Source organism: Anopheles gambiae, chromosome 3 (genome assembly GCF_943734735.2).
Source record: "Anopheles gambiae chromosome 3, idAnoGambNW_F1_1, whole genome shotgun sequence".
In the NCBI taxonomy this organism is placed as follows: Eukaryota; Metazoa; Arthropoda; class Insecta; order Diptera; family Culicidae; genus Anopheles; species Anopheles gambiae.
The window spans coordinates 13,547,142-13,559,921 of record NC_064602.1 but is presented as its reverse complement, the minus strand read 5'-3'; the positions used below and the strand labels follow the sequence as shown (position 1 = coordinate 13,559,921).

General features: G+C 44.5%; 3 protein-coding genes across 5 annotated transcripts; all 3 read left to right on the top strand.

Moving 5' to 3' along the window:
• The first annotated feature begins 437 nt into the window (after nucleotides 1-437).
• LOC1275480 (ethanolaminephosphotransferase 1) lies at nucleotides 438-7,591 on the top strand. 3 transcript variants are annotated; one of them, XM_061655652.1, is made up of 7 exons: nucleotides 438-1,154; nucleotides 3,739-3,991; nucleotides 4,929-5,185; nucleotides 5,267-5,421; nucleotides 5,495-5,675; nucleotides 5,751-5,999; nucleotides 7,249-7,591. In XM_061655652.1, the coding sequence occupies exons 1-7, from the start codon at nucleotides 1,098-1,100 to the stop codon at nucleotides 7,312-7,314; spliced, it is 1,218 nt and encodes a 405-aa protein (XP_061511636.1). In that variant the 5' UTR covers nucleotides 438-1,097; the 3' UTR covers nucleotides 7,315-7,591. The 3 variants fall into 3 exon arrangements, with proteins under 3 accessions (XP_061511636.1, XP_061511637.1, XP_061511635.1); XM_061655653.1 differs by having other exon boundaries at nucleotides 6,926-7,591; XM_061655651.1 differs by having other exon boundaries at nucleotides 5,751-7,591.
• Nucleotides 7,592-7,733: 142 nt separating this feature from the next.
• Nucleotides 7,734-9,177, top strand: LOC133392977 (uncharacterized). The gene is made up of 2 exons (XM_061655655.1): nucleotides 7,734-8,361; nucleotides 8,474-9,177. The coding sequence occupies exons 1-2, from the start codon at nucleotides 8,155-8,157 to the stop codon at nucleotides 9,131-9,133; spliced, it is 867 nt and encodes a 288-aa protein (XP_061511639.1). The 5' UTR covers nucleotides 7,734-8,154; the 3' UTR covers nucleotides 9,134-9,177.
• Nucleotides 9,178-11,245: 2,068 nt separating this feature from the next.
• LOC1275478 (uncharacterized) lies at nucleotides 11,246-12,325 on the top strand. The gene is made up of 2 exons (XM_061655654.1): nucleotides 11,246-11,487; nucleotides 11,607-12,325. The coding sequence occupies exons 1-2, from the start codon at nucleotides 11,281-11,283 to the stop codon at nucleotides 12,267-12,269; spliced, it is 870 nt and encodes a 289-aa protein (XP_061511638.1). The 5' UTR covers nucleotides 11,246-11,280; the 3' UTR covers nucleotides 12,270-12,325.
• The last annotated feature ends 455 nt before the right edge of the window (nucleotides 12,326-12,780 follow it).

Genomic DNA, 12,780 nt, shown 5'->3' with positions numbered 1-12,780 from the left:
AGGGAAGCCTCTTGAAAGCTTTGCAAGCTAAGCTAATTAAACGAGACAGTGGCGTAGAGCATTGTGTACAAACAGCTGTAACAGGTTGTTCTCTTTCGTGGAGTGTGTGTGTGTGTCTGTGATGCTACTAAGATTTTGTAGTAAATTTCAATTATTTTACAAACCTAAAACGATCGAAACGTAGATCGAACCACGTAGTGGCCACCACTATCGCCTAAGGTCTTGCACCCGGAACTGTGATAAGCGGCGTACAACGACCGCGGACGGCAGGATGGGGTTGGAAGTGGCTGACCTGACCCGTTGCAAGTAAACCATGTGCTTAGTACCGTGCCATTGACACAGAGAACGATCTTTGTCGGTTTTTAGTACAACACCTCTAGCGCTCGCGTGTGTGCGTCGGAATTTCTCGTATGATCTAAGAAAGCGTAAAACGCTACTACGACTACTACCTCTCTATAGTGTGTTGAATTGGTTCCGATCCGATCCCCGATCAAGGCTACAGAGCGGTGACGAAACGGGAGCGCGCGAGCGCGTACTCGATTGTTCTTATCACCCTGTTGCTGCTGCTGCTGCACCCCGCCAAATCTACCGTGACCCCGTGCGGTTTATGACGGATTAAAAAGCCCACTCACGCTTACGGTTGGTACATGTGTTTGTGTGCTCGTGTCCTCGGCTACGGTAATCCCGGCTAGTCGTTTGCGCCCTGGATGCGCCCTGATACCCGGCCTGGTTGGTGTGCGCAAACCGAGCGAACGAGCTCAGTATGATGCTGATTACGGCATTTGCCGGTTGTGTCGGTGTAGTGTAATTAGTGTGTGATAGTGGCAGCTCCATCCGCCGGCTCGTCGAGAAGATCGTTCGTCACTTGCGCCAGTCCGCGCAAACGCAACGTGTCGCACGCGAAAGTTAGTTTAGCGCAAAACCGTTGAGCGGATAGAACACAGAAGCACAGAGACGGCCAGCTACGATCGCAACGTGCGTGAACGTCACCGGTTAGATATCGTCTATAGTGTACACGTGAGAAGTGCGCGTGTTTTTGTTCAGCGGTGTAATTCTGTGCTTTTAAGATTAACGATCGAAACGCCATCATCATCATCATGATCGGGATTAAATACCTCAACGATGCCCACCTCAAGGGGTTCGAAAAGTACAAGGTAGGTGTACTTCCGCTGAGCAAGCAAACGACCCGGGCAAGATATGCTAACAACCGTCTCCGCAGTGTCCGGACGTGTGTGTGTGTGTCTTTGTGGTGTTTTTGTTGTTGTTATTCAGCTGAATGTGATAAGTGGTTGCGCTGGACAATTTGAATTGGATAACTCATTCCCTCGCCGCCCCTCCAGTATCTGGAGATGATGATACTGTAGTGAGGAGGAGACCCAGACCAGAGCAGCCATCTGTGTAGTTGTGGCAATGATGCGCGAAAACATTTCTCATGTACAACGTCTGCTAAAGATGAGCTAGCAGTCCACGCGCTTGTCTGGATTGCGTGACGATTAGACAAGCGTGTGAGGAGCACATGAGGGAGGCAGGGAGTACAAGAGCAAGGAAAGGAGAGGTGTGTGTGTGATTGCACCCTGGAATATCCCACTCTCCTATGCACAATCGTACGAAATTCAACGGTTAATTTGTATCGAATGCAGCAAATGGTCTTGGCGATAAGTGTGATTGTGACGCTGTGACGCAATCCGGGAATCGATTCGATTAGAAACTCGTTTCAGTTATTATTTTTCGGTGTTATCGAGTCGGTAGGGTTGCTGCGGCAGGCTTTGTTATCGTATTATTTATTGCCTTTCAACCAGCAGCAGTAGCGAGCGTAGATAGCGGCATTTAGATCCCTCCGCAGTCCGCATATCTCAGCAGCGCCAGCCAGCATTGTGCCTTTTTGACGAGATTGGGTTGGATTTTTATGGGAATTTAACCATTTACGAATGTGTTGTGCCCTAGACGAACATGAGGTTGTTTCTTCGTTAACAGAACATGTTTCATCAACTGCTTTGGTTAATTATTTCCAATGACTGGTTTGGAAGGAAAAAAAATCTTCTAGCGTACATAAACATAAAACAAAAACTGATGACTTTGTAGCACCACCATTGGAAGTTGGTGCTCCACGTGTGCAGTTATTTAGAACACTTTTCACGGTAAACTCGGTTACACAGTGGCGGCACAACTGGGCCATCCCATCGTTGTAGTACTGTTTACCGCTGCAGCACGGTGGAAACGTACAACAATGAGCTCGATTGTTACTGTTTTCCCCTGCCTTGTTTTGCAAAACCGTACCGTGACCTTATTCTAGCACCGAAGATACGCGGCGAACCGGAGAGTTTCACTTTCGATCGTCACGAGCCCTTGGAAGACACGGGCCCATAGGGCAGGGGCCTCACAGTACGATGATGACCTTATCGCGAACGATCATGGTGATGATGCAGGTTGCTTGAACTCTCTCTCTATCTTTCTCTCTCTTTCTATCTTGCTCTCATTACCGCCCCAGTCTGGAAGCCAGTCTAAGTTAGTTTAGTGCACTCGTGGTGCTCTCAATTGCCATACGCCACGGTGCGCAAGAATACACAGATGCGAGATGCGAGACACGTTAGTTAAACGAGCTAAGCTTAGTGATGCAATAGCTGATAATGGTCGGCAGTGACCGTCTGTTTCATTCATTCGGTACACATTCCTTGGTAGAATCGGCTGCATTCGGTGGTAGGCACTTGTACTTTTGCTACGCAAAAATGACCATCCAGGATCGTGATTTTGATACCAGAATAATGAAGCTATTAATGATCTTTTGTTGTGTTTTAAATTTAAATTGCATTTCTTACTCCCATATCACCCTACCCGCTCCAGAAACCGTCAGAAAGCCCTTTGGAAAGCTATGAAATCAAAGTAGGAAACATAAACACCATAGCAACACCAAGCGGGAAGCCCAAGCCCCTGAACTCGACTTCAGCATTGATTGTTTCTTTGCGCTCGTCTTTCCAACGTACCGGCGCTACAAACAGAGGCATCTATAATGACCATCCCCGTACGACCTATGCCCTATTTCCTCAGCACTCCAGAACGGCCCCGTACTAACTCCTTCCCAATTGATAATCCTCCCTGAATCCCCCCCTCCATGATTGGTGGGGCCATCGATTGCCACTGGCAGGGGAACAACAATCATCCGACACTGTCGGCACAATGGGAAACAGATCGATCAACCGAATGTGTGTGCGTTGGAACGTTGAGCGTGCGAACTGTGACGCCTGTTTACAACTTGTTTCTTTTCTTTCTGGCCGACCGAGTGGCCGGCATGATTGACAAACGGTTTAAATCGCACGGTTAATGTGTTGTGTTGTACAAGACGCAGAACAGAACGAAGTACAGCATGGTGTGCATGGAACACGGAAATAATATTTTTACTATGCCCTCTTGTTTGCTGGTTTGGACAAATAATGATAGCAACCGTGAAGAAGGGCGGTTCTTGTAGGCGCAATACACAAAAAGAAAGAAAGAAAAAACGCAGGGCAAAAGTTATGAATAAATCAGACGCCATTGGCGCCACTATCGGTGGCCAGCTAGTGGCGTGACCTTCCGGGGAGGGCCAGCAGTCTGTTTGATAGAGAGCATCGTCAGCGAATTTAAATCGTCATTGAAATACACACAAAAAGGATGATAATGTCCAAGAAGCATCCACATAAAATAAGAAACTATTCTTACATCTTTGAAAGCCTCATTTTTGTTTTGCTTTCCTTATCTTTTTAGTACAACTGCGTCGATACTAGTATTCTTAGTGTGTATGTTATGCACCCGTTCTGGAACAAGGTGGTCCTGTTTTGTCCCCGGTGGATAGCGCCCAATCTACTCACCTTCACCGGCTTTCTGCTGACCGTGGTAAACTTCTTCTTGATCGCGTACTACGATTACGATTTCCGCGCGGCCACAGAAACTCCCATACCCATACCGGACTGGGTATGGATACTGGCGGCAATCAATCTATTCGTAGCTTACACTTTAGGTAAGTATTTTCGGGAGATGCAATTACTGGAAGGATCATTTTTAAACTAGTGTTTTGATTTATGAATCGTTGGAGCAGGCTTATTATAAAACATTTACCTTAGAAATTACTTTAGAAATGATAATCAAATCATGATTATGAATCTTAGAACAGCTATAAAGCTTGAAACAATCATTCAGACATTCAAAATAGAGAACGACTCCCCTCAATCTTAGTAAATAGATAATTCAAAAATTATTAAATAATCATGAGCTTTGCAACGAGATCTTAAAATGTGTTACACGCTGGTTCTAGACACTCCCCCCCCCCCCCCCCCAATTTTGGGCGAGAAATTTTCTGCAATTCTGTTGTAAAGAACTGTTCTAAAAAACTTATAAAACTCTAAGTTTTAGAACAAAATTAAGAGCAATAGTTACAGGGGGTATCAGGTTTCTAAATATCTTCTGATAAAAAAGTCGTACTTTCTTGAAATTCATAGAATGCCTGGAGAACTAAATTTTACACTATCTCGTTGTAAAAACAAAAATATTTTTGTTTAATTTTTTTCAACTTTTAATAACATCTACGACCACCTACATGGGTAGGACCATACCTTTTGTATGGGGGATTGCAGTTTTGCGGATACTAAAGCTTGTACCTTTTGATCTACTCGTCGGATTTGGATGCATTTTTTATCAAATTTGATGTACTATACATACAGAACTTATCATGATCCTAGAAGGTAAGGCCTCTAATCTCCCACATTTCCGGTAAGGAAAACACTTTCCGGGATTCCATGATCGGCTGGACAATCAAAAGTCGTGTTTTCAAAATCAAAAGTCCGCTTATTCTTGAACCTACAAAGGTTGATCGTGGTACTAAAAACCTGTAGTAATTAAGTGCTCATGAATCTTTGCAAAATGCCATATTTTAATCCGTTTTCTTTTCTTTCCAACAGACGGTATCGATGGCAAACAGGCACGCAGAACCGGAACCAGCGGACCGCTGGGCGAACTGTTCGACCATGGTCTCGATTCCTACTCGGCCGTCCTCATACCGATCTACATGTTTACGATATTCGGTGCAGCCGATCTACCCCCAGTACGCATGTTCTTCATTACACTGAACGTGTTCATGAACTTTTACCTGCCGCATGTGGAGAAGTACCTTACCGGTGTAATGTTCCTGCCCTGGGGTTACGATTTTGTTATGTGGGTAAGTGAGGGTGCTCCAGTGAACCGTGTGCTAGTATGCAGAACGATCTTTCTAAACTCACTCCGTTCTCTGCTCCTCCAGGGTGTTTCGATCACGCTAGCGATCACCGGTATTTTTGGTGCTGAGTTTTGGCAGATCCCGGTGTTCGGCATGAAACCGTGCCACATCTTCGAGCTGACACTGTACATTTCAGCCGTCATTACTAGTCATCCTATTATTATATATAATGTATACAAGTATGTATTGTTTGAACGTAATCGTTGAAGATGAGGTCTTTCAAGCAGTGCTTTCATTCTTCACACTTTACAGATCTTATCGTGACAAAACGGGTAAAATGCGATCATTCAGGGAAGCAATTCGACCCCTCGTACCGCTCAGCAGCCTGTTCATACTCTGCACCCTGTGGGTACTGTGCTCCCGCAATGGTATTATCGACATGGAACCGAGGCTGTACTTTGTAATGTGTGGCACACTGTTCTCTAACATTTGTGTAAGTAAATTCGCTCCTTAGAATCGGGCCGATTCGGTAATTCATGTTCCGTTTTCTCTCCCCTCTCTCTCCCAGTGTCGGCTCATCGTAGCACAAATGTCGGACACCCGGGCCGATCTGTGGAACGGGCTGCTTAACTTGCTGTGCGTCGTTACACTCTTCTCCGTCCTGCCGTACCCATCGCTCGGGCTGCCCGAGCTGAGCATCGAGATCGAACGATACCTGCTGTACGGGCTGACCGTGTGCGTAACGATCGCGCACCTTCACTACGGTGCCGGGGTGGTGCGCGAAATGTGCCATCATTTCCGGATTCGCTGCTTCAAAGTAAGATCGGATGCAAGTAGTAAGCGTACCGCGACCACCACTAATAACCTAGACGTTAACCGTAACGGTAGCCATCCTAACAAGCATCATCTTAACCAACGCCAGAGAAAAGCTGAGTAGTAGTGTAGTGCGCCCTGATAGTAGACTGTAGCAGTGCGCCTTAGAGTAGAGATAACCCTATAACAAGTTGCCAAACCATACCCAATTTACTACTGTTATTACTACTATAACTACTACTACTACTATGTGTTTTGCTTCTAAGCAGATCGTCCCAACAGTGAAGCGCAATGCAACGAAACTAGCACTGGTGTAGTGTGCGTTGTTTGTGGGCAGAACGTCTCCCGTACTGTGGTGTCGCGTCTAGAAACTCCCAATGTATGTAGTGTGGTGTGTTATCCCAATGTACACCCGTATTAGACGATGGTGGTATAAATGTGACTGGTGCTAGTACTATCATTGTCTAGTACACAAGATACCAGTAGTGATACGATCACCCGGGTAGGCTGTGTTTTGTCACCGTATCCCTTTGACTGTTTTTGTTTGAGCTGATTAACACATGATACTCGTTTCGCATGGCGCTAGATTTTTTGTTTACTATTCGAAACATTCTTGTAAATTAACTGTACAGAACTAAGCCTAATGTTGTGTTCTTGTTTTGCTATTTCCTGTTCAATTTCCCTTTTGATGCCCTTTTGTGCCTGTGTTGCATTTGAACCCTGTAGAGAACGATGAACGATCAATCGAATGAACTAATAATTTACTACTTGATTTTCTTCCCAATCAAACCACTCACTACTGCTTACATCCTAACGAAACGGTTCCCCCAAACTGATCAACAAACTGATTGCAAACACCAACAACAACAACGACAACAACAACAACAACGAAATACTCTCTAACTTTAACCAATATTCCCACGAGGATAGATAGCGCCGCACGATAAGCCTTTGCTAAGCTACTAAACTCAATAGTTCGCAAGGGGAGGGGTGGGAAGGGGGTTATGCACTAAAGTAAATCAAAACCTCCCCCTAAAACAAAAACAGTATATCAGCATGCCCAAACGATAGTCTGCGATGAGGAGCGATTTCAGCCCGTATTTATTCATCATGCGTTCCACCGAGAACTGAAAACAAAAGGAAAAGCATATAAACAAAACCCCCGCCGGCCAGTAGCATGTGTGGTTGAGCCATGTGATCGTAGTAACCGATTGGTACGGTTTGTAATACTAAACGTATAACGTTACCCACAGATACCAACCAGTCCGTTACCGCAGACGACACCGCCAGCGGACGATATGGAGGACATCGAGCTGTAAATGGGGGAACGCGCGGGAATCGGAATCGAAATCGAAAGTGCTTTTAGTACGGAACGTTTATTACTTATGCTTATAGAGCGGCCTATTATTTTAGGCTTCGGGCTAGGGAGGCGGAAGTGGGTTCTAGGGTGGGATACTGCTATGTTGTACATATACATGTTTACCAACGTTAGACGAGCGGGGTACTTGAGAATGGAGGTGTATATTTAGAACTGTAAGGTGTGCAATTTGGAGATGAAGGTGGTTCTTCGGCAAATATAGCAAAATGACAGTAAAACCGGTGTGTTGAGGGGGTTTGGTTTTAATTATATGGTCTAATCTGGCCTATACCTTCACGGTCCCGCGGTAAGAGCGGGAGCAGGTATCCATGGCAACACGCATATCATATTGTTAGCTCCTGTGAGTGTTCGTTTAGGAGCTGAAGATCGACATCCACCCGATTATGCAGCCAATCTGTCAAACGCCTGGGGTGGATGCGTTTGGCTCATATCAGTTTTGTTACGTTGTTTGTTTCTCCGCTGTACTTCATTTATTATTAGCTATCACCAATAAGAACAATGCATTTTTTACGTGAACAAAAGCTGTTTTTTATCGACAAAGTCGTACAACAACTAGGATATTGGTTGAACTACCAACGATTTTGTAATTGCCGAATTACTTTGAAACTGTTAACGAGTACACTAAGCACAAACTAACACCATTCATTGGAAGAACATCGTGTTCAGTAAACTCGGCGTTATCTTATCACACTCTGCAAAACGTACATGAGGGTGAACTCCAGTCTTTACAACCGTCCGGTGGACGAGCCCATCCGACTTGCCAGTATCTAACCGACCGGCCATGGAAGAGGATCGCTTGGTAGAAATCCCGCGAAGCGATTGGGAAGAGTGGCGCGATCTGTACAAGCGAGACTGGCCCCGCGATGAGATAGGATTTAATGTGGTGCAAAATTACATCGACTGGTCGAAGCATGACCGTAAAATTAAGGACCTGGTGCTGTACAGTCTCAATGGCAGTTGGCGGGAGAATGGAACGTTTGTCATAATCGTAAGTATCCGCACGGCCCAGATGCTAGGTTACTATTGGGTTCAACGAGTATTAAGATCGCTTCTTTCTTGTTTACTTGCGGTTGAATTTAAAAAAAAAACGCTGAAAAAAGGATCGCAATTATTTGCACACATACACGCTGGACGAGTCTTTGGATACACTACGCCGCGCTCTAGAGCTGGTTGACTGGGATTACTACTACATCGTGATGTGCGAGCATGAAGCGTTACTGTTCGATACGTTTAAAAAGCTGAACGTGCGCGTTGGGATTGCACGGCCACATATAATGTACTTCCTGCCGAAGGAGGAAGCCTTGAAATTTAACGTAACAATTCCGGCAGGTCTTCGGCTTGGCTCGCTCGAACCGCGCCATGCTAAAATTATTACCGACCTGTGGCCCCATCGTGAGACGGGCTCGGAGTTTGTTATAGAGCGACTAGTCCGCTGGAACCCTTCGATGGGTCTGTTCGATGAGCAGGGTAACCTACTCGGATGGTGTTTGTGTATGCAAACCGGTTTGATGGCATCGCTCGGTGTGATCGAGCAGCGCAAAGGATACGGTAAGCTTGTGGTGATGGCGTTCGCTAAAAAGCTGGCCGAAATGGGACGAAATCTGTACGCCACCATTCTGGTAGAAAACGAACCATCGAAGGCACTGTTCGCTGGGCTTGGATTTAAGCCAATCAAGGATATTAACTGGATCCGTAACCGCGAGCGAAAGTTTGTCGAATGGAGCATTGAACCTTACTTGGCCCTGGTTGGTATTTCATAGAAACAAATGATCGTTGATAGAATAAATATACAGTGAAAATTAAACGTTTGGTGTAATATGCTATACATGAGAAAACCGAGTAAATAATCAAGCAAACTAACAACCCTTAGTAGATGTAACACAGGAGATGAGCTTACACACTGTTCGTGTTGCTACTATTTACGAAGAACAAATGTTAGCTTTGTAATGTATATCTTTCTTATCTTTATTATATCGCCAAAAAGATCTAATGAAAGTGATGAATAGGCAAATCTTGTTTCAACGGATCATCGCCCAAGGCAGATTACCACGCCAAGGTTTAACAAGATTTCCACAACTACGGTCTGTTAAAATTAGTTCTACTTAGGCTTCATCCATCCATTACGAAACGCTAAAATTACAATCGTTTGACCTCCCTTTCCTCTAATAGAATGTTGTAATGAAAAATATAGCGTTGGAAGAAACTGAATTGATTCACTGCATTAATTGCATATTGCACGACTTAACAACATTCCCGTCGTGGGTTCAAGCATCGTATGGACCGTGGGATTGTAAATCATCAGCGCATCGTCAAGAACAGCAATAAGGTTATTAATAAATAGTACAATTAATAAAATGAAAGGAATAAATGACAAAAAAAATATAATTATTAACACGATAAGCGCTAACGTTAAGAGATAAGCAGGAAATACCTACCCAACAAACACGTGACGGATGAATAGATGGGACAATTGATCAATGAGCAGAGAGTTGGAAACAGGATCAAAGACGGATTTAATGTCGGTGTAGTTTGCATCAACTTGCTTGAGACAGTTTCTAGCTGAAACGAGACTGAATACAAAATAACAGTATCAGGTATAACTAAAACCTTTTTATAGCTTCTCATTAATGACAAGGACAGTTATGTCTGACCACATACACACTAGACGGACTAGAAATGCGTTCTATGAACGACTGGTTCTCTCCAGCCACCCCCGAAATGCAAGCGATATCATTATCTTATGTACCTACTAGCCGGAGGCTCGTCCGTGATAGAGCCCAATTGGATGGCAGTAAATTAGTTGACGACGACAATCTCAAGGTGGTAGAGGAGTTCTTCTTTCCTGGAATGAAGGTAATATAGGCACATGATATCAGCAGCGGAATCCCGAGGCGCTTATTTCAGGGAAATTGTGCCTACTACAATTTTCATCAGCTACTTAGATACTTAGAAGACTTCGTAACCGCACGAAACTCGATATGTCGCTCACTGATTAGCCCGAATGGTGAATGCAAACGCTTTGGGCATGTTTGAGCTACGCATTCTCCGGTGTATTCAGGCAGAGAATGTGGAGGCAAAGGATGGACTATGAGCTTACTGAAATGTACAAATTGGCGTATTAACACGCGGCCAAACTAATGTAAGCTTGACGAAGTGTTGACGTTGTATGAGGGATTGACATCTTACCAGTGGCGGGAAGCGGGTCTTTTCTCGGGGCCTCTCGATACCTCGTGGCCTCGTGATCATCCAGTTTCCTTAGCGCCTCATCCGCGCCTGTCTGTACGCTGAAGCGGATATGTTGACGGTGGCAAAGGCCAACAGGATAAAATGCCTGGAGTGTGTTACGAGGTTACCGAACTTATGCCCAACCATGAAAGTGTTCAACCACGACCTTCAATAATAACGATAAACTCGCTTTGTTCGCTTGTAAACTTTTAAAAGGATAATATTTTATAAATGAAAGTGGCCATCATGGAACTAATAAAGCAAAAATCGTTTAACGTGATCATATTTAATTTAAAAAAAAAATTAAATTACAGTTCCAAAATAGTTCCAACATTTGGCACTGCAATATTCGGAACGGAAATATTCGTAAGTAGCTCTCTCAAAACCACCCATAGAAACAGTGTATTTTTTCTCGCAAACTAACTGGTTTTTATCAACCACAACAAAATTATGCAACAATGAGGAAGCCATTTGTATCGCTAACGCTCCAATTCCCAAATTATTCCAGAACAATTAATGAGTTCCATATTAAGCACAGGACAGAAAAAAGAAACACTGAGCAGCATATGTTCAACAAGCTTAGCGCTATCTTATCACACAATTCACAATAGTGTGCACAAGACGCTTTACAACCATCGGGTGAACGAGCCCTTCCGAGTTGCCAGTGTTTCACCGACTCACCATGGGAGAGGATCGTTTGGTAGAAATCCCGCGAAGCGATTGGGAAGAGTGGCGCGATCTGTACAAGCGAGACTGGCCCCGCCATGAGATAGCGTTCAATTTGGTGCAAAATTATATTAACTGGTCAAAGCACGACCGTAAAATTAAGGACCTGGTGCTGTACAGTCTCAATGGCAGTTGGCGGGAGAATGGAACGTTTGTTATAATCGTGAGTATGCGTATCTCCCTGGTTGCTATATTAACCAGTTGCGTAAAGTGGTTGCTAGGCGCAATGGGTGCTAAGATTTTTTTTTTCTTGTTTGCCTACGGTCCCACAAAAAAAAACAGGACCGTATCGATTTGTACATGCACACGCTGGACGAGTCGTTGGATACATTGCGCCGTGCCCTAGAACTGGTCGACTGGGACTACTACTACGTGGCCGTGATGTGTGAGCATGAAGCGTTACTGTTCGATACGTTTAAAAAGCTAAACGTGCGTGTTGGGATTGGGCGTGCAAATACGGTATACTTCCTGCCGAAGGAGGAAGCCCTAAAATTCAACGTGACGGTACCGGCAGGTCTTCGGCTTGGCTCTCTCGAACCGGGACACGCTAAAATTATTACCGACCTGTGGCCCCATCGTGAGAGAGGATCGGAGTTTTCCATCGAGCGGCTAGTGCGCTGGAACCCTTCGATGGGTCTGTTCGATGAGCAGGGTAATCTACTTGGATGGTGTTTGTTAACGCAGCCCGGTGTGATGGGATCGCTCGGTGTGATCGAACAGCGCAAAGGATATGGCAAGCTTGTGGTGATGGCGTTTGCTAAAAAGCTGGCCGAAATGGGACGAAACCTGTACGCGAGCATTCTGGTGGAAAACGAACCATCGAAGGCACTGTTTGGTGGGCTGGGATTTAAGCCAATCAAGGATGTTAACTGGATCCGTAACCGCGAGCGAAAGTTTGTCGAATGGAGCGTCGAACCTTACTTGGCCGCGCTCGGTATTTCATAAAAACAGAAACGTTTGTTGTTCGAATAAATAAGATGGTCAAATTCAACTTTTGCAAATTAAGCTAATGCAGTTTTATGAATGCTGTTGTTTACCTACGAAAAATGCTAGCTTGTTTGAATGTATCATTCTTATTATATGATCAAAATACTGCAAATACTGTGTAAATTAAAAAGTAACAACATACTTTAGAGTCGTGGTTAATAAGTTCATCAACTCAAACGCCTCAATAACATGCCCGTCATGGGTTCAAGTTTGAAATGGACCTTCCCTCCGTCGCAAGGATTGACTATCCGGCTGTGTAGTAATGAATTAAGTCTCGAAAGCCTGTATACTATATAGGCCGGCTATACCGTGTATAGGTCGGCATGTCCGCGTAGGACGTTACACCAAATAGAAGAAGAAGAAGAGTTCAGCTACAAATATCACAACAAGTTTTTTGCGATTTATCTTCCAAACCTTAGCTTACTCCCAATGCATTACATAATTTCAGAGCTACTCATAATACAAAAAG